This window comes from Aegilops tauschii, chromosome 5, assembly GCF_002575655.3.
Source record: "Aegilops tauschii subsp. strangulata cultivar AL8/78 chromosome 5, Aet v6.0, whole genome shotgun sequence".
In the NCBI taxonomy this organism is placed as follows: Eukaryota; Viridiplantae; Streptophyta; class Magnoliopsida; order Poales; family Poaceae; genus Aegilops; species Aegilops tauschii.
This window is the reverse complement of record NC_053039.3, coordinates 479,843,365-479,866,500: the sequence shown is the minus strand read 5'-3', so window position 1 is coordinate 479,866,500 and position 23,136 is coordinate 479,843,365. Positions and strand designations below refer to the sequence as shown.

The following is a 23,136-nucleotide window of genomic DNA, read 5'->3' as shown; positions in this document are numbered from 1 at the left end:
AGGAGCGGCAGGTGTCGCCAGCTCGCTTGGAGGCCGTGGGACGTGGACATGACTAGCACGCGCAACGAAGACACGCACCGAGCTTCTCCATCCCATACTGTGCCGCCGCCCTACACAGCCAGGCGCCGCGTTTATTACGACCCGTAGGTGCGGATATTTATAGGAGCCAACGATCGATGAGCATGTGCTCGCTTGAGGCTGTGTCAGTGTGGTCTTTACCGCGAGTGAAGGCATCATCATGGAGGAGGTGAGCGCCGAGGCCGCGGCCATGGCGAGCGGCATGGCGCCTGGCGCCGGAGCCGGAGGAGCAGAGGGCGCGACGATGAAGGTGGTGGCGGCGGTGGACGCGAGCGAGGAGAGCCTGCACGCGCTGTCGTGGGCGCTCGACAACGTCGTCCGGCCCCACCCCGGCGCGTCCGTCGTCGTCGTCCACGTCCAGCATCACGCCGACCACTTCGCCTACCCTGTCGCCGGGCACGGTATCGCCTGTCCCGTACAACAAGCTAGCTGACTAGCTCACACGCGTATGCATACTATACCCACATGACACGCTCATGCTAACTGACCGAGCTTGTGCATGCGGAAGCAGGCCTACAGTACGTCCCGCCCACGGCGGTGGACTCCGTGAGGAAGACGCACGAGGAGAACTCCCGGCGAGTCGTGTCCGCCGCGCTCGATGTCTGCAGGCAGAAACAGGCGAGCGCCACGGCGGCGGTGGTGGAGGGCGACGCCAAGGAGGCCATCTGCCGCGCCGTGGAGGACATGCACGCCGACCTCCTCGTCCTCGGCAGCCGCGGCCTGGGCATGATCAAGAGGTACGTAGTACGTGCCAATTAGATTACCACGCGTGAGCCTATTTCGATATTAGACTGTAATTTCTGAGTGCAGAATAACTACTTCACTGGCAGAACCTAAGATCCTCAAGATTACTGCCGTTTACAAACAGTGCGCTGAACTACACAGCTTAGCTCTTTCTTCAATGTTCAAGGAACTTGCATTGCAAATTATATACATAACTCCCCACAATTCCAAAATTTTAATGCTTTGATTTGGTTGGGGTGCGCCAGGCCCAGGCAATAGTACAACGCCTGGGCGACACATGAGAGCCCCGGCAGCAAGCTACCGTGGTGGACTCTCCCCCACAAAAAATAAATTTAATATCGTTGTGGACACATGGTCCACATATCAGATATTAAACTGATAAGAACAGATACTACACTTGATCTTAGCCAAAAGGCCGAGAAAGGTATGAGTTGTGGCGTTGAGCTGGGTCTCCTTTTATAGCCATCCTTCCTCTGCGATGCTTCTCCGTCCGCGATGTGGGACTAAACCTGCTGGCTTTTCTTCTGATATCCCGCAATGCCAGCCACCTGAACCCCGAACCCACTGCTTGTTTGGGCCCAAGCTGAGAGCCCGTAGCAGGCCTTGCCGAGTCATATCATGGGCTTTTCTGCTCCTGTTCCTTCCCCGTTTTCCCTTGCGACTAGCCCTTCTGCCGTTTCTAAAAATAAATAATAATAAAAGACTAATAAAACATTAAAAAACACTAGCCCCTCATGCATTACCTTTTTATCCTTGTAGCATATTGAAATGCATGGCTGAAAGATATGCAGTAGTTACTCAACCTGCCTCCTCGAACAGTGCATCTAAGGAAAATCCAATGGCTAAAAGAACACAGTAGTTTTTGAGTTTTACTGTTTCTTTACTATGAGAGCAACCTTTAGTAGTCGGACAATAGTCATGCTGTAAGCATGTGCGTAATAAAACTCCATTGATCATCAAGCCACGCCTTGGCGGGAGAGTGCATGGCTGACTATGTGCTCGTGGTATGTTGCAGGGCGTTGCTGGGCAGCGTGAGCGACTACCTCGTCCACCACGCCTCCTGCCCCGTTCTCATCGTGAAGCCGCCCAACAAAGCGCACCACAAGTGAAGCTCCAACTCTGCTACCGTCGACTACTAGTTTATATGGACTTCTTTTCTGAATGTCTCAAGTGCCTCGTGCTTCCAATAAAGATGTGATCGACCTCATGTGCAGTACTCTATGTACATAGAAAGTAGGAATAAACTGTTGTATGGCCGCAGGCACTTGTTGAAAAGTTTAATCTTGGTATAAGTGCGGCTGTTCCGATGCATACATTCCCAATTTGCCAAGGACGTCCTGAAGTACAGAGTGCGCTGATGCTGCTGAGAGACAGGCACATCTCCAAGAGTTCGGTCCGCCTAATACACGGCCAATACAAGATCTATTGAAGACAAATACTCCAGAACTCGCTCTCAAAAAATATTCAGAAGTCCTACTCATAATGCAGAGTGTGAAATGACCGTCGAAGCGTTACTAAGCAAGCATGCTTTTTTTTTCAAACAAGCATGCTTTTTTCCGAAACGGCAGGATTCCTGCATTTATTAAGAAGAAAAGAATTGCTTGGTTAATTAGGAAAAACCGAGCGAAAACCAGTTGCCCAGTTAATTCTAGAAAACCGAGCAAAAAACCGTCACAACCATTGAGCGGCACACACAAGATATCCCATGCACACCACTCCAAAGAAGGTCTTGTCGGGACAGTACAAGATATCCGATGCACAGGACGTGGAGTATGTGATCACGAGCTCACAAGAGCTCCGTATCACTTCCGTCCAGAACAGCTTCGTGATTCGGCGAATTGAATGAAGGTGGCAGGCTGCGGGGACGGGAAAAATTCTGATATACGCCGCTATACTCACCTGACTGATGGGCCCTGGCTTGCACGGCGTGAACGGAGCGAGCTCGAGCCGTGGCTTGAGACGTCGCCGGCGTCCTGATCCGTGGATCAGGTCCGGTGCTTTTCGGTAGCGTCGGCAGTCCACGCAGTAAATGCAGAAAGTGGGCCGCTGGGGGGAGGCTGTGAAGTGGATCTTGCATTCTTCCCAGGCGGCGAAGTAGTGGGGAAATCTCCTGCGGCAAAAGGGGATTGCACGGTCCAGCGAGTTCGCAGGTGCTCCGACGGCCATGGAGTCTTGATGCAGCCGATAAACAGGTTCGAATCTGCTCGCTGAACCTCCCTTTTGCATGGTTTGGATCCGGTTTTCTGCGCTGACTCTGATTCTGTCAGCCGCAAAAATTGTGTGGGTGAACTAGAACACTGCTAGAGGAGGTTAACGATAACAGCATCACCATGGAGCCTGTACGATTCCGGTCATTGCGCCGGCGGAGGTTGACCTGCCAGCACCAGCGGCTTCAAGTGCAGACGGCCAAATCTGTCGTGACGGCGCCACTGCAGAGCCTGCAAGTGCATATAAGGCTCAAGGTTCAGAGCACTCCATAGAGAAAGTGGATGCAAAAACTCTGGGGTGGACACAAAGGTGTGAAGATTGCAACTAAAGGAATGTTCATTGTGCGTCTAAAAAATCAGGGGTGTCCTAGCTATCAAATAAAACAGAATTCGCTAGGTTCATTTCAGATGGTTAACTTATTTGTATGCAAAGAGCGATTAGTGCATATCCAGTAATAGTGATTGACGGGGGGGGGGGGGAGAATGTTGTGGTGCAAGTTAATTTTGTGAGAAAAATACACACTGCAGAGAAGAAATAGATTTCCCTAATCTGCGATGCAAACATGATGCATTCTCAGTCCATAAGCCACAGTAGTTTACACAATGGTTGAAACTGAAAGAATAGCTGATTGATTCTTTGCATATAATTTGCAATGACTTACAGAGTGCATGTCGGTGCTGCTGCTCTAGGCAGAGCTCCTTGCCCGGACAGGGTTACAGCCCTGGAGAAGTCCGTCCGGCAATTTGCAAGGGAACCAGAAGACATTGTCATTGTGCCAAAGATATGAACAAGTTTCGACACACTTGGTGAGGCCTAAGATCTTTACACTAGTAGAAAACAAGGCTTTGGTCACAGGGCAGTATTCACATTAGTCCCGGTTCAGTCACGAACCGGGACTAATGTGAGCATTCGAACCGGGACTAATGTGAGCATTCGTCCTGGTTCGTGCGGCTAAGGCATTAGTCCTGGTTCACCTGGGCCCTTTAGTCCCGGTTGGTGCCACCAAGGTGGCAGGCTGCGGGTGTTGGAGATCGTTGCAGAAATTAAAATTTTCTACGCATCACCAAGAACAATCTATGGAGTCTTCTAGCAACGAGAGGGAAAAGAGTGCATCTACATACCCTTGTAGATCGCGAGCGGAAGCGTTCAAGTGAACGGGGTTGATGGAGTCGTACTCGTCGTGATCCAAATCACCGATGACCGAGCGCTGAACGGACGGCACCTCCGCGTTCAACACACGTACGGAGCGGGGACGTCTCCTTCTTCTTGATCCAGCAAGGGGGGAGGAGAAGTTGATGGAGATCCAGCATCATGACAGCGTGGTGGTGGAAGTGGCGGGATCCCGGCAGGGCTTCGCCAAGCGCAAGCGGGGAGGAAGAGGTGTCACGGGAGGGAGGGAGGCGCCAGGGCTTGGGGTGCTGCTCCCATGCGCCTCCCCACTATATATAGGGATGGAGGGGGCTGGTTTCTTGCCCTCCAAGTCCATTGGGGCGTTGGCAAAGGTGGGGGAAAGAAATCCCATCATTTCCCTTCCCCACCGATTGTTATCCTTTTTTTAGGGATCTTGATCTTATCCCTTCGGGATATGATCTTATTCCTTCTAAGGTGGGATCTTGGTGCGCCTTGACCAGGGGTGTGGGGCCTTGCCCCCACTACCCACGTTCATGTGGGTCCCCCATGCAGGTGGACCCCACTTCGGAACCTTCTAGAACCTTCCCAGTACAATACCGAAAAATCCCGAACATTTTCCGGTGGTCAAAATAGGACTTCCCATATATAAATCTTTACCTCCGGACCATTCCGGAACTCCTCGTGACGTCCGGGATCTCATCCGGGACTCCGAACAACTTTCGGTTAACCGCATACTAATATCTCTATAACTCTAGCGTCACCGAACCTTAAGTGTGTAGACCCTACGGGTTCGGGAGAAAATGCTGACATGACCGAGACGACTCTCTGGTCAATAACCAACAGCGGGATCTAGATACCCATGTTGGCTCCCACATGTTTCACGATGATCTCATCAGATGAACCACGATGTCGAGGATTCAATCAATCCCGTATACAATTCCCTTTGTCAATCGGTACGTTACTTGCCCGAGATTCGATCGTCGGTATCCCTATACCTTGTTCAATCTCGTTACCGGCAAGTCACTTTACTCGTACCGTAATGCATGATCCCGTGACCAAACACTTGGTCACATTGAGCTCATTATGATGATGCATTACCGAGTGGGCCCAGAGATACCTCTCCGTCATACGGAGTGACAAATCCCAGTCTCGATTCGTGCCAACCCAACAGACACTTTCGGAGATACCCGTAGTGCACCTTTATAGCCACCCAGTTACGTTGTGACGTTTGGCACACCCAAAGCACTCCTATGGTATCCGGGAGTTGCACAATCTCATGGTCTAAGGAAATGATACTTGACATTTGGAAAAGCTCTAGCAAACGAACTACACGATCTTGTGCTATGCTTAGGATTGGGTCTTGTCCATCACATCATTCTCCTAATGATGTGATCCCGTTATCAATGACATTCAATGTCCATAGTCAGGAAACCATGACTATCTGTTGATCAACGAGCTAGTCAACTAGAGGCTCACTAGGGACATGTTGTGGTCTATGTATTCACACATGTATTACGATTTCCGGATAACATAATTATAGCATGAACAATAGATAATTATCATGAACAAGGAAATATAATAATAACCATTTTATTATTGCCTCTAGGGCATATTTCCAACAGTCTCCCACTTGCACTAGAGTCAATAATCTAGTTACATTGTGATGAATCGAACACCCATAGAGTTCTGGTGTTGATCATGTTTTGCTCTAGGGAGAGGTTTAGTCAACGGATCTGCTACATTCAGGTCTGTATGTACTTTACAAATATCTATGTCTTCATTTTGAACATTTTCACGAATGGAGTTGAAGCGACGCTTGATATGCCTGGTCTTCCTGTGAAACCTGGGCTCCTTGGCAAGGGCAATAGTTCTAGTGTTGTGATAGAAGAGTCATCGGGCCCGACGCATTGGGAATAACTCCTAGGTCGGTAATGAACTCCTTCACCCAGATTGCTTCTTGTGCTGCCTCTGAGGCCGTCATGTATTCCGCTTCACATGTAGATCCCGCCACAACGCTTTGCTTGCAACTGCACTAGCTTACTGCTAAACCATTCAAAATATACACGTATCCGGTTTGTGACTTAGAGTCATCCAGATCTGTGTCGAAACTAGCATCGACGTAACCCTTTACGACGAGGTCTTCGAAACCTCCATAAACGAGAAACATATCCTTAGTCCTCTTCAGGTACTTCAGGATATTCTTGACCGCTGTCCAGTGTTTCATGCCAGGATTACTTTGATACCTTCCTACCAAACTTACGGCAAGGTTTACATCAGGTCTGGTACACAGCATGGCATACATAATAGACCCTATGGCCGAGGCATAGGGGACGACACTCATCTTTTCTCTATCTTCTGCCGTGGTCGGGCATTGAGCCGTGCTCAATTGCACACCTTGCAATACAGGCAAGAACCCCTTCTTGGACTGATCCATATTGAACTTTTTCAATATCTTGTCAAGGTACGTACTTTGTGAAAGACCAAGAGGCGTCTTGATCTATCTCTATAGATCTTGATGCCTAATATATAAGCAGCTTCTCCAAGGTCCTTCATTGAAAAACACTTGTTCAAGTAGGCCTATGCTTCCCAAGAATTCTATATCATTTTCCATCAACAGTATGTCATCCACATATAATATGAGAAATGCTACAGAGCTCCCACTCACTTTCTTGTAAACACAGGCTTCTCCATAAGTCTATGTAAACCCAAACGCTTTGATCATCTCATCAAATCGAATGTTCCAACTCCGAGATGCTTGCACCAGCCCATAGATGGAGCGCTGGAGCTTGCATACCTTGTTAGCATTTTTAGGATCGACAAAACCTTCCGGCTGCATCATATACAATTCTTCCTTAAGAAAGCCGTTAAGGAATGCCGTTTTGACGTCCATTTGCCATATCTCATAATCATAGTATGCGGCAATTGCTAACATGATTCGGACGGACTTCAGCTTCGCTACGGGTGAGGAAGTCTCATCGTAGTCAACCCCTTGAACTTGTCGATAACCCTTAGCGACAAGTCGAGCTTTATAGATGGTAACATTATCATCCGCGTCTGTCTTCTTCTTAAAGATCCATTTGTTTTCTATCGCTCGCCGATCATCGGGCAAGTCTGTCAAAGTCCACACTTTGTTTTCATACATGGATCCTATCTCAGATTGCATGGCTTCAAGCCATTTGTCGGAATCTGGGCCCGCCATTGCTTCTTCATAGTTCGAAGGTTCACCGTTGTCTAACAACATGATTTCCAAGACAGGGTTGCCGTACCACTCTGGCGCGGAACGTGTCCTTGTGGACCTACGAAGTTCAGTAGGAGCTTGATCCGAAGTACCTTGATCATCATCATCATTAACTTCCTCTCTAGTCGGTGCAGGCACCACAGGAACATCTTCCTGAGCTGCGCTACTTTTCGGTTCAAGAGGTAGTGCTTCATCAAGTTCCACTTTCCTCCCACTTCTTTCGAGAGAAACTCTTTCTCCAGAAAGGACCCGTTCTTGGCAACAAAGATCTTGCCTTCGGATCTGAGGTAGAAGGTATACCCAATGGTTTCCTTAGGGTATCCTATGAAGACGCATTTTTCCGACTTGGGTTCGAGCTTTTCAGGTTGAAGTTTCTTGACATAAGCATCGCATCCCTAAACTTTTAGAAATGACAGCTTAGGTTTCTTCCCAAACCATAATTCATACGGTGTCGTCTCAACGGATTTCGACGGAGCCCTATTTAAAGTGAATGCGGCAGTCTCTAAAGCACAACCCCAAAATGAGAGCGGTAGATCGGTAAGAGACATCATAGATCGCACCATATCCAATAGAGTGCGATTACGACGTTCGGACACACCATTTCGCTGAGGTGTTCCAGGCGGCGTGAGTTGTGAAACTATTCCACATTTCCTTAAGTGTGTGCCAAATTCGTGACTCAAATATTCCCCTCCACGATCTGATCGTAAGAACTTTATTTTTCTGTCACGTTGATTCTCAACCTCACTCTGAAATTCCTTGAACTTTTCAAAGGTCTCAGACTTGTGTTTCATTAGGTAGACATACCCATATCTACTCAAGTCATCAGTGAGAGTGAAAACATAACGATAGCCACCGTGAGCCTTAACACTCATTGGACCGCACACATCAGTATGTATGATTTCCAATAAGTTGGTTGCTCGCTCCATTGTTCCGGAGAACGGAGTCTTGGTCATCTTATCCATGAGGCATGGTTTGCACGTGTCAAATGATTCGTAATCAAGAGACTTCAAAAGTCCATCTGCATGGAGCTTCTTCATGCGTTTGACACCAATGTGACCAAGACGGCAGTGCCACAAGTATGTGGGACTATCATTATCAACCTTACATCTTTTGGTATTCACACTATGAATATGTGTAACACTACGTTCGAGATTCATTAAGAATAAACCATTAACCAGCGGGGCATGACCATAAAATATATCTCTCATATAAATAGAACAACCATTATTCTCGGATTTAAATGAGTAGCCATCTCGAATTAAACGAGATCCTGATACAATGTTCATGCTCAAAGCTGGCACTAAATAACAATTATTGAGGTTTAAAACTAATCCCGTAGGTAAATGTAGAGGTAGCGTGCCGACGGCGACCACATCGACCTTGGAACCATTCCCGGCGCGCATCGTCACCTTGTCCTTTGCCAGTCTCCGTCTATTCCGCAGCTCCTGCTTTGAGTTACAAATACGAGCAACCGCACCGGTATCAAATACCCAGGAGCTACTACGAGTGCTGGTAAGGTACACATCAATAACATGTATATCACATATACCTTTGGTGTTGCCGGCCTTCTTGTCCGCCAAGTACTTGGGGCAGTTCCGCTTCCAGTGACCACTTCCCTTGCAATAGAAGCACTCAGTCTCAGGCTTGGGTCCATTCTTTGGCTTCTTCCCGGCAACTGGCTTACCGGGAGCGGCAACTCCCTTGCCGTCCTTCTTGAAGATCTTCTTACCCTTGCCTTTCTGGAACTTAGTGGTTTTATTCACCATCAACACTTGATGTTCCTTTTTGATCTCCACCTCCGCTGATTTCAGCATTGAATATACCTCAGGAATGGTCTTTTCCATCCCCTGCATATTGAAGTTCATCACAAAGCTCTTGTAGCTCAGTGGAAGCGACTGAAGGATTCTGTCAATGACCGCGTCATCCGGGAGATTAACTCCCAGCTGAGTCAAGCGGTTGTGTAACCCAGACATTTTGAGTATGTGCTCACTGACAGAACTATTTTCCTCCATCTTACAACTGAAGAACTTGTCGGAGACTTCATATCTCTTGACCCGGGCATGAGCTTGGAAAACCATTTTCGGCTCTTCGAACATCTCATATGCTCCGTGTTGCTCAAAACGCTTTTGGAGCCCCGGTTCTAAGCTGTAAAGCATGCCGCACTGAACGAGGGAGTAATCATCAGCACGCTGCTGCCAAGCGTTCATAACGTCTTGGTTCTCTGGGATGGGTGCGTCACCTAGCGGTGCTTCTAGGACATAATCTTTCTTGGCAGCAATGAGGATGATCCTCAGGTTCCGGACCCAGTCCGTATAGTTGCTGCCATCATCTTTCAGTTTGGTTTTCTCTAGGAACGCGTTGAAGTTGAGGGCAACATTAGCGTGGGCCATTTGATCTACAAGACATATTGTAAAGATTTTAGACTAAGTTCATGATAATTAAGTTCATCTAATCAAATTATTCAATGAACTCTCACTCAGATAGACATCCCTCTAGTCATCTAAGTGAAACATGATCCGAGTCAACTAGGTCGTGTCCGATCATCACGTGAGACGGACTAGTCAACATCGGTGAACATCTTCATGTTGGTCGTATCTTCTATACGACTCATGTTCGACCTTTCGGTCTCTTGTGTTCCGAGGCCATGTCTGTACATGGTAGACTCGTCAAGTCAACCTAAGTGTTCTGCACCCGTTGTATGTGAACGTTAGAATCTATCACACCCGATCATCACGTGGTGCTTCGAAACAACGGACTTTCGCAACGGCGCACAGTTAGGGGGAACACTTTCTTGAAATTATTATAAGGGATCATCTTACTTACTACCGTCGTACTAAGCAAATAAGAAGCAAAATATGATAAACATCACATGCAATCAAATAGTGACATGATATGGCCAGTATCATATTGCTCCTTTGATCTCCATCTTTGGGGCGCCATGATCATCTTTGTCACCGGCATGACACCATGATCTCCATCATCGTGTCTTCATGAAGTTGTCACGCCAACGATTACTTCTACTTCTATGGCTAACGTGTTTAGCAATAAAGTAAAGTAATTTACATGGCGTTATTCAATGACACGCAGGTCATACAAAAATAAAGACAACTCCTATGGCTCCTGCCGGTTGTCATACTCATCGACGTCGTGATTCCTATTACAAGAACATGATCAATCTCATACATCACATATATTTTATTCATCACATCCTTTTGGCCATATCACATCACACGGCATATGCTGCAAAAACAAGTTAGACGTCCTCTAATTGTTGTTGCAAGTTTTTTTACGTGGCTGCTATAGGTTTCTTAGCAAGAACGTTTCTTACCTACGCCAAAACCACAACGTGATATGCCAATTTCTATTTACCCTTCATAAGGACCCTTTTCATCGAATCCGATCCGACTAAAGTGGGAGAGACAGACACCCGCTAGCCTCGTTATGCAACTAGTGCATGTCAGTCGTTGGAACCTGTCTCACGTAAGCGTACTGTAAGGTCGGTCCGGGCCGCTTCATCCCACGATGCCGCCGAAACAAGATAAGACTAGTAGTGGCAAGAAAATTGACAACATCTACGCCCACAACAAGTTTGTGTTCTACTCGTGCATAGAAACTACGCATAGACCTGGCTCATGATGCCACTGTTGGAGATCGTTGTAGAAATTAAATTTTTTTATGCATCACCAAGAACAATCTATGGAGTCTTCTAGCAACGAGAGGGAAAAGAGTGCATCTACATACCCTTGTAGATCGCGAGCGGAAGCGTTCAAGTGAACGGGGTTGATGGAGTCGTACTCGTCGTGATCCAAATCATCGATGACCGAGCACCGAACGGACGGCACCTCCGCGTTCAACACACGTACGGAGCGGGGAGGTCTCCTCCTTCTTGATCCAGCAAGGGGGGAGGAGAAGTTGATGGAGATCCAGCAGCACGACGGCGTGGTGGTGGAAGTAGCGGGATCCCGGCAGGGCTTCGCCAAGCGCAAGCGGGGAGGAAGAGGTGTCACGGGAGGGAGGGAGGCGCCAGGGCTTGGGGTGTTGCTCCCATGCGCCTCCCCACTATATATAGGGGTGGAGGGGGCTGGTTTCTTGCCCTCCAAGTCCATTGGGGCGTTGGCAAAGGTGGGGGAAAGAAATCCCATCATTTCCCTTCCCCACCGATTGTTATCCCCTTTTTTTTAGGGATCTTGATCTTATCCCTTCGGGATATGATCTTATTCCTTCTAAGGTGGGATCTTGGTGCGCCTTGACCAGGGGTGTGGGGCCTTGCCCCCACTACCCACGTTCATGTGGGTCCCCCCATGCAGGTGGGCCCCACTTCGGAACCTTGTAGAACCTTCCCGGTACAATACCGAAAAATCCCGAACATTTCCGGTGGCCAAAATAGGACTTCCCATATATAAATGTTTACCTCCGGACCATTCCGGAACTCCTCGTGACGTCCGGGATCTCATCCGGGACTCCGAACAACTTTCGGTTAACCGCATACTAATATCTCTATAACTCTAGCGTCACCGAACCTTAAGTGTGTAGACCCTACGGGTTCGGGAGACATGCAGACATAACCGAGACGACTCTCCGGTCAATAACCAACAGCGGGATCTGGATACCCATGTTGGCTCCCACATGTTCCACGATGATCTCATCGGATGAACCACAATGTCGAGGATTCAATCAATCCCGTATACAATTCCCTTTGTCAATCGGTACGTTACTTGCCCGAGATTCGATCGTCGGTATCCCAATACCTTGTTCAATCTCGTTACCGGCAAGTCACTTTACTCGTACCGTAATGCATGATCCCGTGACCAAACACTTGGTCACATTGAGCTCATTATGATGATGCATTACCGAGTGGGCCCAGAGATACCTCTCCGTCATACGGAGTGACAAATCCCAGTCTCGATTCGTGCCAACCCAACAGACACTTTCGGAGATACCCGTAGTGCACCTTTATAGCCACCCAGTTACGTTGTGACGTTTGGCACAACCAAAGCACTCCTATGGTATCCGGGAGTTGCACAATCTCATGGTCTAAGGAAATGATACTTGACACTTGGAAAAGCTCTAGCAAACGAACTACACGATCTTGTGCTATGCTTAGGATTGGGTCTTGTCCATCACACCATTCTCCTAATGATGTGATCCCGTTATCAATGACATCCGATGTCCATAGTCAGGAAACCATGACTATCTGTTGATCAACGAGCTAGTCAACTAGAGGCTCACTAGGGACATGTTGTGGTCTATGTATTCACACATGTATTACGATTTTCGGATAACACAATTATAGCATGAACAATAGACAATTATCATGAACAAGGAAATATAATAATAACCATTTTATTATTGCCTCTAGGGCATATTTCCAACAGCGGGGACGGGAAAAATTATGATATACGCCGCTATACTCACCTGACTGATGGGCCCTGGCTTGCACGGCGTGAACAGAGCGAGCCCGAGCCGTGGCTGGAGACGTCGCCGGCGTCCTGATCCGTGGATCAGGTCCGGTGCTTTTCGGTAGCGTCGGCAGTCCACGCAGTAAATGCAGAAAGTGGGCCGCTGGGGGGGAGGCTGTGAAGTGGATCTTGCATTTTTCCCAGGCGGCGAAGTAGTGGGGAAATCTCCTGCGGCAAAAGGGGATTGCGCGGTCCAGCGAGTTCGCAGGTGCTCCGACGGCCATGGAGTCTTGATGCAGCCGATAAACAGGTTCGAATCTGCTCGCTGAACCTCCCTTTTGCATGGTTTGGATCCGGTTTTCTGCGCTGACTCTGATTCTGTCAGCCGCAAAAATTGTGTGGGTGAACTAGAACACTGCTAGAGGAGGTTAACGATAACATCATCACCATGGTGCCTGTACGATTCCGGTCATTGCGCCGACGGAGGTTGACCTGCCAGCACCGGCGGCTTCAAGTGCAGACGGCCAAATCTATCGTGACGGCGCCACTGCAGAGCCTGCAAGTGCATATAAGGCTCAAGGTTCAGACCACTCCATAGAGCAAGTGGATGCAAAAACTCTGGGGTGGACACAAAGGTATGAAGATTGCAACTGAAGGAATGTTCATTGTGCGTTTAAAAAATCAGGGGTGTCCTAGCTATCAAATAAAACAGAATTCGCTAGGTTCATTTCAGATGGTTAACTTATTTGTATGCAAAGAGCGATTAGTGCATATCTAGTAATAGTGATTGACGGGGGGAGAATGTTGTGGTGCAAGTTAATTTTGTGAGAAAAATAAACAGTACACTGCAGAGAAGAAATAGATTTCCCTAATCTGCGATGCAAACATGATGCATTCTCAGTCTAGCCACAGTAGTTCACACAATGGTTGAAACTGAAAGAATAGCTGATTGATTCTTTGCATATAATTTGCAATGACTTACATAGTGCATGTCGGTGCTGCCGCTCTAGGCAGAGCTCCTTGCCCGAACAGGGTTACAGCCCTGGAGAAGTCCGTCCGGCAATTTGCAGGGGAACCAGAAGACATTGTCATTGTGCCAAAGATATGAACAAGTTTCGACACACTTGGTGAGGCCTAAGATCTTTACACTAGTAGAAAACAGGGCTTTGGTCACAGGGCAGTATTCACATTAGTCCTGGTTCAGTCACGAACCGGGACTAATGTGAGCATTCGTCCCGGTTCGTGCGGCTAAGGCATTAGTCCCGGTTCACCTGGGTCCTTTAGTCCCGGTTGGTGCCACGAACCGGGACTAAAGGGTGCGATGCCCATTAGTCCCGGTTGGTGCCACCAACCAGTACTAATGGGCTTTGAGGCATTAGCCCCGTTAAACATTTTCAAAATCCTCAAAAACCTAACAGAAAAAAAGTTACGGGGCTTTTAAGATCTAGAGTGGAAAAAATCGAAAAAAATTCAAACTGTGGTCAAACAATGGTCAAACTAATTATTCTAGAATATTAGTGTTACTAAATAATTATTTCAGTTATTTTGAATTTTGGTCAAATCTGGTCAAACTGTGGTCAAACAATGGTCAAACTAATTATTCTAGAATATTAGTGTTACTATATAATTATTTCAGTTATTTTGAATTTTGGTCAAATCTAGTCAAACTGTGGTCAAACAATGGTCAAACTAATTATTCAAGAAATATTAGTGTTACTAAATAATTATTGTTTTTTAAAACAATAGTTTCAAACTCAAACAGTGAAATGTGTCACTTAATGCTCAAGCAAAATTCCTGAGGGTTAATAGGATTGACATCTTACTATTGTCAGGAAAACAACAAGTGCAGACTTGGAAACGAGGGAGAATAGAACCCGGAAGTTAAGCGTGCTCAGGCTGGGGGAGTGGGAGGATGGGTGACCGTTTGGGAAGTTAGATGATTTGGAATGATGAGGGGTGATTAGAGATTAGAGAATAAATTGAGCAGTGATGAGGGGTGATGTTTAGAGATTAGAGGTTAAAATAATTCAGAAATTTGAAAATAAAAAAAAATCAAAAAAAATTCATAAAATTTCCTTTAGTCCCGGTTGGTGTTACCAACCGGGACTAAAGGTGGAGCTCCACGTGGCCGCGGGCTTTAGTCCCGGTTCGTGTAAGAACCGGGACTAAAGGGGAGAGGCATTAGTAACGAACCGGGACTAAAGGGCCTTACCAACCGGGATAAAAGCCCCTTTTTCTACTAGTGTTACAATGTATATTTGTGGGAGAAAGGATTTGACATTAGATATGGAAAGAGCAGGCTAAATGTGAACCGGACGAAGTGCATGCAAGAGATAGTCTGTGGATGTGCGGTACGACAAAAATTAGAGCGTTTTAAAAGTGATTAGTAGTTAGCTATGAGAATTTTTTTCCATGAACTTAACTGAATATGCCTTATTGTGTATGTGGTCAGGGGAAGCCAATAGTTGAAAATACTCGTTCTTGCCGCTGTGAATGCGCTGCTCTCATAAGATTTTTGCTATCGGCAAGGACCGTGTCAAGTGCAGACGCTCAGATCTATGCGGTGGAAGCCGCTCCAGAGGCCGCGAGTGGAGACAGGGGCGAAGCATCCGAGCACTCCATAGAGCAGATTGACCTGAAGGCTCCTGGGGTGGACGCGAAGGTATTGGGGCTGAAAGAAAATTCTTTAGTGATTAGGCACTGGGCTGGCCCTTGGATTTAAGCAAAACTGTACTTATATAGCACTGTACTAATTAGGATCCATTACCTAAATTGTCAATGATTTACAAGCAAAAAATCCGTCGAAAATGAGCTTTGGGCAGGAAAAAATAAGGCAGAATATTACTATCTATGCTAGATTACTGAATTTAATAGGTTGGGTTTCCCTGGTAGAGATTATTCTCACTTGTCATGTTATGATGATGTATAACTTAAAAAATTAGTTTGGAAATTATCATATCTTCTCTGAAGGAAGTTAGTCTGCTGTACTTGTAGTTGATCTTACTCTGAAGGAACTCATTCTGTGCACATATTGCCATGAACTTTCAGAGTGCGGATTGGTGCTGCTAAGCTACGCAGAGCCCCATGCCCTAATAGGATTTCGGCAATGGAGAAATCAGTCCTGGGATTTGCCGAGGATAATCGTGCCGAAATTAGGAACAAGCTTTGATAGACTCGGTGAAGCCTATGATTTTAACAATCTGTATTCATGGGAGAAAGGATTTGGCATTATATATGGAAAGAGCAGGCTAAACGTTAATAGAACAAAACGCATGCAAGAGATAGTGTGTGGCTGTGCGTTATGGCAATTTGTGTCCATTTTTCTGGAGTTTGCATCTGACTCAGTGAATTTTGCGCGTACCATTTTGTGAGATAGTTCATTGTGCCTGATTACACGGCAATTCCAAATTATGTTTTGTAGGCCTGGCATGTGTTGGGTCATCACCACCACAGGGTTTTAGGAGCACATCAGAACCAGTTCAGTCTAGTGAAGCAAGAGGTGCCACTATTACTTAATTCTGTTTAGTCATTCTGTACACTTTAGATGATACCATGCTAACTAACGTTGATGGCTCGCAGGCAATGCAGCTAGGGCGGATGACATGCTGCCACTGAACACATCCACAACAGCAGCTGTTAGGAGGCATCAGAATTAGATGTGCGTCAAAAGAGATATGCAAATAGGGGCAGCAGGAAGTGTCGCCAGAGAATACAGTGTACACCATCAAGCAGGCACTCATCATCCTCAGGGAGCTCGGCTGAAGATGGAGATAATGTTGACAACCGCAAACAAACTACGAGATTTCGACGACAGAATGCTTCATCCCATGTTGCTGCGGTTGGTTCGGCAAACCAACCACCAAGCGTGCTAAGGGGGGCAACGATACCAGTGGGCATGACCGTGCGTGGAAGCAGCAGTGAATTGTCTTCCCAGGGATTACAAGTGAGTCACCTACACCTAATGAAAATTAACACATTATCTGCATGCATGTTTTTCTTTAAATCGTCTTCATGCATGTTGATGCCGTGGCTGATGACGTTGTTATGCAACCACAGTTGCAGCTAGAGGAGAGAGCTCGGCTGCAGCAATGTGTACTTCAGCAGGTATTTGCTTTGAAAAGGGACCCATGAATAACCTGCTTTGTAGATGAATTTGGAATTGATAACTTAATTGTGGCGCACCACAGGAGACGATGCAGACATGGTTGGGAACGAATTGGAGTGGCGGTACCAGCTCAAATTGATTGGAAGGCCAATCTATGGGGGATCCACAAGTCTACGAACAGGAGGAGCAGTGTTGGGGGAGATTGGTAGCTCCCATGGGCGGATGTCATAAAGGAGCTCACTAGCGGCGTTAGTCCAGAATCCACGATGAGACGGCTCGTATCGTCTATCTCCATCTGATCTGTGCTAAGGATAGCTGACAGGGTAAAAGAGATAGCATCTAGGTAGTGGGCCATGGGCCATAATAAAAAATGGAATACATAAGTTATAACTGTACCTATACCTCCTGTGGCGCTCATCACGAGAGAAACTGGTGGTATAGATACCGAGAGCACTGCTGCTCGGGATCACAACAACACTTTCGCGATGCACACCACTTCAAAGAGGGTCTCGTCAGGACAGTACGCATGCATCATCGTCATCACTCCCCTTTAGAGGCGTCAGCATGTTTCTTTTTAAACGGACGCAGAAGTTCCGCCTCTTCTATTACTCCCTTCGTTCGGTGAAGAGTGTACTTCTATCTTCCCAATGCACTTTAAAGTATAAAAAAATACTTCTCTCTCATCACACGGTAATCAAGACCAATAACAATCTAAACATGGTCTTCTTAATTTCTACATGCACTTAGCTCATTGGGGGTTGAGTAATTAAATAGGAGAGAGACGGTGGATTGCACCTTTTCAATGCATTTTTTACTTCATTCCATAATTTGTCTTAAAATCTCTAGATATACACTCTTGACTGGATAGAGGGAGTAGTTAAGAAGAAGGTAGAGTTTTGTATTACAAGGCCGTGAGGCCCTCCCACAATGAGAGTGGAATTACTCTCCCGATACAATGTTTCCTAACTTTTTTTGCATCTGCCGAGACCCAAAGCTTGGTCTAGTCTTTGATGGCCTTGAGGAAGATGGTCGCCGGCTTGCTCTATTGTCGGAACACAGGGGCATCTCTCTCGTTTCAAATGATCCAACTAACGAGCATTGTGAGCGACGCCATTGCTTTACGATTGAAGATGTTGTTGCAGAAAGATTGACCCACCAATCTTTGTTGGAGCTCTCAAGGCGCCAAGAGGAGGTGTCAAAGTTTTCTAGGTGCAGTCATTCGTTAGCCAGGTTCGAAAGACGGAGGGTTTCTCGGCACTTGAAGAAGAGGTGCGGTCCGGATTCGTGATTTTTCTTGTAAAGAGGGCAAAGACCGCAATTTGGCCATCCATGCTTGGCGAAGCAGTTGTTGGTCCAAAATTTATCTTGATGGGCCAACCAAGCAAATAATTTGGCTTTGGACGAAGCACACCTTCCAAACCGTGTGATCCATAGGTGAGTACAAGGTTCCCATAAATTGCATAGAGTAAGCGGTGGCCACCACATATTCATCAAGATGGAAATCGTCGCCGCCGATCTGAGGGCCATAGCCACTTCAACGATGCTCCTCATGATGCGCACGATGGAGGAAGAGGGTGTCGCCGTCGATGCTCCGACCATGCTCCCCTCGCCTTGCCCCAAAGAAAGGGGAGAGAACCCTCCTGGGGGGGGGGTTAAAAAACCTAGCGACCACGACCGTCGTCGTCGCAGCCGATGGGCTTCCCTCCGCCGATGCACCCCAAATGATTACCTACGAAGCATGAGCCGCATTGACTGGTGGTTAATGGCCGCTGCTCACGGCTCTCTGCAGATGGGACGATGCCCAGATTGCCGACATCAGGTCAATGCCGGACTGGGCGAGACCGACCACCCACCGGTCTTGGATGGCGTTGCTGCTGGTGAGGATGGTGGGTGGGTGATAGCACGACTCTGAGTTTGTAATCGGAGAGCACGAAGGGACGATGCGAGAGAGATGTGTAAATGGGAGTGGGAGGTGACTCGAAAGGGGGGAGTTATGAGCCTGGGTCGCGAAAAACGATCGATTCGCCCCCCCCCCCCCCAGGCAGACCCGGAATTGCTTTAAGTTCCGCGTAGGTCGAAATAGATGCAGCTCACCCAACCAAATGCCCTATTGGATGCAGCCTATCAAACACGCCACTAGTGATACGTCAATAGGTGACATTACAATTTGATTTGTCACCGAGCAAGCGACACCGAACCCTGTTGGTAAACCTGGGCATTCATCGGGCCGGGCTTTGTAAAGCCCGGCCTCAAAATCTCAAGCCCAAGCCCGAGCCCAGCCCGGCACGAAACACATGAAGAGTGCCTTTTAATTAAAATAATGATTTTTAGGATATTTAAAAAATATATATTATTACACATATTTCTTATATAAAATAATGATCTATGCCCTGTTCAGGCTTATTTTCGGGCTTTTGGGCCGGCCTTCGGACAGAAAAGCTGAGCCCGGCTTGGATTTCGGGCTTTCGGGCCGGGCTGACCATGCGCGGGTCTGTTGTCATGGCACGCGCAACGCCCGAAGGAAGCCAAGATACACCGCCCGGCCGCCGGACGCAAGCACGAGTTGACGAACGCACGGCGGGAGCTACGGACCAAAAGCCACCGCGTCCCCCTCATCTCTATCTATCTATCCATCTCGGGCCGTCCACATCCAAAAGTTAGCGGCGCCGACCGTGCGCGCGCACGCATATATACACGTGCACGGTAGGTGATGTGGTCGATCGAGGCAGTGATCGCCAGGCACGAAGCCAGCGCGAGCGAGCGCGTCGTCATGGAGGAGAGCACCGAGGCCGCGGCGACGGCGAGCGGCGTGGCGCCTGGAGCCGGAGGCGGGGAGGCCACTCGGTCGCCGGCCGCGACGATGAAGGTGGTGGTGGCCGTGGACGCGAGCGAGGAGAGCCTGCACGCGCTGTCGTGGGCGCTCGACCACGTCGTCCGGCTCCACCCCGGCGCGTCCGTCGTCGTCGTCCACGCCCAGCACCGCGTCGACCGCTCCGCCTATGGTACCACACAATCCCACGCGCGCTCACTGCACGAACTCGGCCTGCGCGCGGCTGCTCTCACTGAAGGCTGACACATTTTGTACGTGCCGCGGCGTCGTATCGCAGCAGGCCTGGCCTACGTCCCGCCCACGGCGATGGACGCCATGAGGAGGACGCAGGCGGAGAACACCAGGAAGGTGGTGTCCCGCGCGCTGGACGTCTGCAAGCAGAAGCAGGCGAGCGCCACGGCGGTGTTGGTGGTGGGCGACGCCAAGGAGGCCATCTGCCAGGCCGTGGAGGACATGCGCGCCGACCTCCTCGTCCTCGGCAGCCGCGGCCTCGGCATGGTCAGGAGGTACGTACGAGCCCATCGCCATGGCCTTCCACATCGATCTAACAAATCAACTGTCTTTGTGACCCTGTGCTCGTGGTGTGTTGCAGAGCGTTGCTGGGCAGCGTGAGCGACTACCTCGCCAATCACGCGCGCTGTCCCGTTCTCATCGTCAAGCCGCCCAACAAAGCGGGTCATAAGTGAAACTTGACCTCTGCTTCTGTCAACTAGTACCAGTAGTTCTGATGTTTCTGTAATAACGTCTGAAGTTCCTCCTGTTTAAAGGATGCTATCCTGTGTGGTGTAGTGAAACTAGGGAGTGAACTGTTGTATGGCTGCAAACGACTTGTTGACAGGTTTAATCTGTTGGATTATGGATGGGCTTAGGCCTATATAAAACACTAATTCCTGGTTAATCTTGAGGCCCATGTATGAGATGGCAGGTGATGGGAAGTTTAGTCCCACCTTGCTAGTTGAGGAGAGTTGAGACCCCTTTACAAGGGCTGCTCTACCACTTGCCATTGGGAGCTTGGGAAGAGGAGTGGTACACGCGCGCTCCTCCTCCTCCTCCTCCGCTGCCCACGTCGCGGGAATGAGCCGAAGCTTATTTTTGCCACTCAGGAACGAATTGTCAGAGCCTTCTTATATAGTCCGTAAGGAAGAAAGTCGTGGGGTGATCCCATCCCGACGACCGCGTGCACGGCTGGTCGGGAGAGCAGGTGCCTCCGGAACCCTGTCGTTCGAGATCCTGCCCGGGAGAATGGCAATAAGGTTTTTGGGGAGCGTCTTGACGCGACTGCTCCCGATCCGTCCCCAACTCCGTTCGCCTCTGCTTTCACTACTTCCTCTGCATCGACACCATGGCCGACGACGCCGCCGCTAAGAAGAAGGTCACGGACGACGCCGAGGCTGCTACTGCCGCCACCGCGTTGGTCTGGCCAACCGCAGGGTATGATATGTTCATCCCTCGTTTACTCGCACTTATGCTAGCCGTATATGTGCTGCTCATAGAAGGTTCGATTCTATGTTCTGTACGTGCTAGTATGCTTAGGTATAGCTATGAGATGCATACCTTTTATGTCATGCTTACTGTTTACTCGTGGATAAGTCTAATCGGAAAAGTGCTAATATTTTCAACAATTCAAAAACCTTATTTTAGGCACTTTTCGATTCAAGGCTTTGCTGCTACTCTGAAACCGGAAAAGTTTACCGGGACGGATTTTAAGTGTTGGCAGACTAGGACCGCCTTGTGGCTCACAGCGATGAACGTGTTCTGGGTTGGTGGTGTGTCCCTCACAGAAACGATTGCTCCTGAACAGGAGAAGGCGTTTAGGGAGGCAACCACAATCTTTCTGGGAGCAGTTCTGAGTGTGATTGGAGACAAGTTGGTTGACGCCTATATTCATATGGGGGTTGCCAAAAACTTATGGGATGCGCTCGAAGTCAAATTCGGCGCAACTGATGCTGGCAGTGAGCTGTATGCCATGGAGCAGTTTCATGATTACAGGATGGTTGATAACCGTTCTGTATTGGACCAGGCTCATGAGATACAGTGCATTGCTAAGGAGCTGGAGCTCCTGAAGTGTGAGTTACCGGACAAGTTTGTCGCGGGTTGCATTATTGCAAAACTCCCTCCTAGCTGGAGGAACTTTGCTACTTCTCTCAAGCACCTGAGACGTGAATTCTCTGTTGAGGATGTTATCGGTCATCTCAGTGTTGAGCAGAACTCGAGAGCAAAGGACTCACACGTGAAAGGGGCAGAGGGTTCTTCTAGCGCCAATGTGGTGCAGAAGAACTTCCACAAGTTCAAGGGAAAGAACTCTGTCCAGCAAAATACTACCTTTAAGAAGAAGGGTAAGAAGAAAGACAAAAAGTGAGATGGTTGCTTTACTTGTGGTTCAGATGAACATTGGGCAAACAAGTGCCCAAACAAGTACAAGAAGCCAGCACATGACTCCAAGTCTGTGAATGTCACTCTGAGCAACAATGATGCGGCATCTGGGTATGGTAATCTGTTTACCATACTTTCAGTTTGTCAGTCCACCGATTGGTGGGTTGACAATGGGGCCAATATGTTGGGAATCGTAGCATAATTTAAAATTTTCCTACGCTCACCAAGATGCATCTATGGAGTCTACTAGCAACGAGGGGAAAGGAGTGGATCTACATACCCTTGTAGATCGCGAGCGGAAGCGTTCCAATGAACGTGGATGACGGAGTCGTACTCGCCGTGATCCAGATCACCGATGATCGAGTGCCGAACGTACGGCACCTCCGCGTTCAACACACGTACGGTGCAGCGACGTCTCCTCCTTCTTGATCCAGCAAGGGGGAGGAGAGGTTGATGGAGATCCAACAGCACGACGACGTGGTGGTGGATGTAGCGGGTCTCCGGCAGGGCTTCGCAAAGCTTCTGCGAGAGAGAGAGAGGTGTTGCAGGGGAGGAGGGAGGCGCCCAAGGCTTAGATGATGCTGCCCTCCCTTCCCCCCACTATATATAGGGCCAAGGGAGAGGGGGGGGGCAGCCTTGCCCCTTCCTCCAAGGAAGGGTGCGGCCAGGGGGGAGTCCTTCCCCCCCAAGGCACCTCGGAGGTGCCTTCCCCCTTTAGGACTCTCCCTTTTTCTTATCTCTTGCGTATGGGCCTCTTGGGGCTGGTGCCCTTGGCCCATATAGGCCAAGGCGCACCCCTTACAGCCCATGTGGCCCCCCGGGGCTGGTGGGCCCCTTTGGTGGACCCCCGGACCCCTTTCGGCACTCCCGGTACAATACCGATAAAGCGCGAAACTTTTCCGGCGACCAAAATAAGACTTCCCATATATAGATCTTTACCTCCGGACCATTCCGGAACCTCTCGTGACGTCCGGGATCTCATCCGGGACTCTGAACAACTTTCGGGTTTCCGCATACATATATCTCTACA

At 48.6% G+C, this 23,136-nt stretch overlaps 2 protein-coding genes and 1 non-coding gene across 7 annotated transcripts; 2 read left to right on the top strand and 1 right to left on the bottom strand.

The window, feature by feature from the left end:
* Positions 1–154: 154 nt before the first annotated feature.
* Positions 155–17,395, top strand: LOC120965314 (universal stress protein PHOS34-like). 4 transcript variants are annotated; one of them, XR_006664581.2, is made up of 6 exons: positions 155–479; positions 590–815; positions 16,220–16,297; positions 16,378–16,741; positions 16,855–16,902; positions 16,986–17,395. XR_006664581.2 is itself a non-coding variant. In XM_073498207.1 (3 exons), the coding sequence occupies exons 1-3, from the start codon at positions 239–241 to the stop codon at positions 15,261–15,263; spliced, it is 480 nt and encodes a 159-aa protein (XP_073354308.1). In that variant the 5' UTR covers positions 155–238; the 3' UTR covers positions 15,264–15,767. The 4 variants fall into 4 exon arrangements, 2 of the variants coding, with proteins under 2 accessions (XP_073354308.1, XP_020149058.1); XR_012183166.1 differs by lacking the exons at positions 16,220–16,297; positions 16,378–16,741; positions 16,855–16,902; positions 16,986–17,395 and adding exons at positions 15,251–15,460; positions 15,847–16,126; XM_073498207.1 differs by lacking the exons at positions 16,220–16,297; positions 16,378–16,741; positions 16,855–16,902; positions 16,986–17,395 and adding an exon at positions 15,251–15,767.
* Positions 1,054–1,250, bottom strand: LOC120965507 (U2 spliceosomal RNA). Its single transcript, XR_005758559.1, has one exon. It is a non-coding gene; the product is annotated as a U2 spliceosomal RNA (small nuclear RNA).
* A 2,203-nt stretch (positions 17,396–19,598) lies between the features above and the next one.
* LOC109734260 (uncharacterized) lies at positions 19,599–20,631 on the top strand. 2 transcript variants are annotated; one of them, XM_073498206.1, is made up of 3 exons: positions 19,599–19,905; positions 20,014–20,239; positions 20,326–20,631. In XM_073498206.1, exons 1-3 carry the CDS (start codon positions 19,614–19,616, stop codon positions 20,417–20,419), a joined length of 612 nt encoding a protein of 203 aa, XP_073354307.1. In that variant the 5' UTR covers positions 19,599–19,613; the 3' UTR covers positions 20,420–20,631. The 2 variants fall into 2 exon arrangements, with proteins under 2 accessions (XP_073354307.1, XP_020149059.1); XM_020293470.2 differs by having other exon boundaries at positions 20,011–20,239.
* Positions 20,632–23,136: the final 2,505 nt, after the last annotated feature.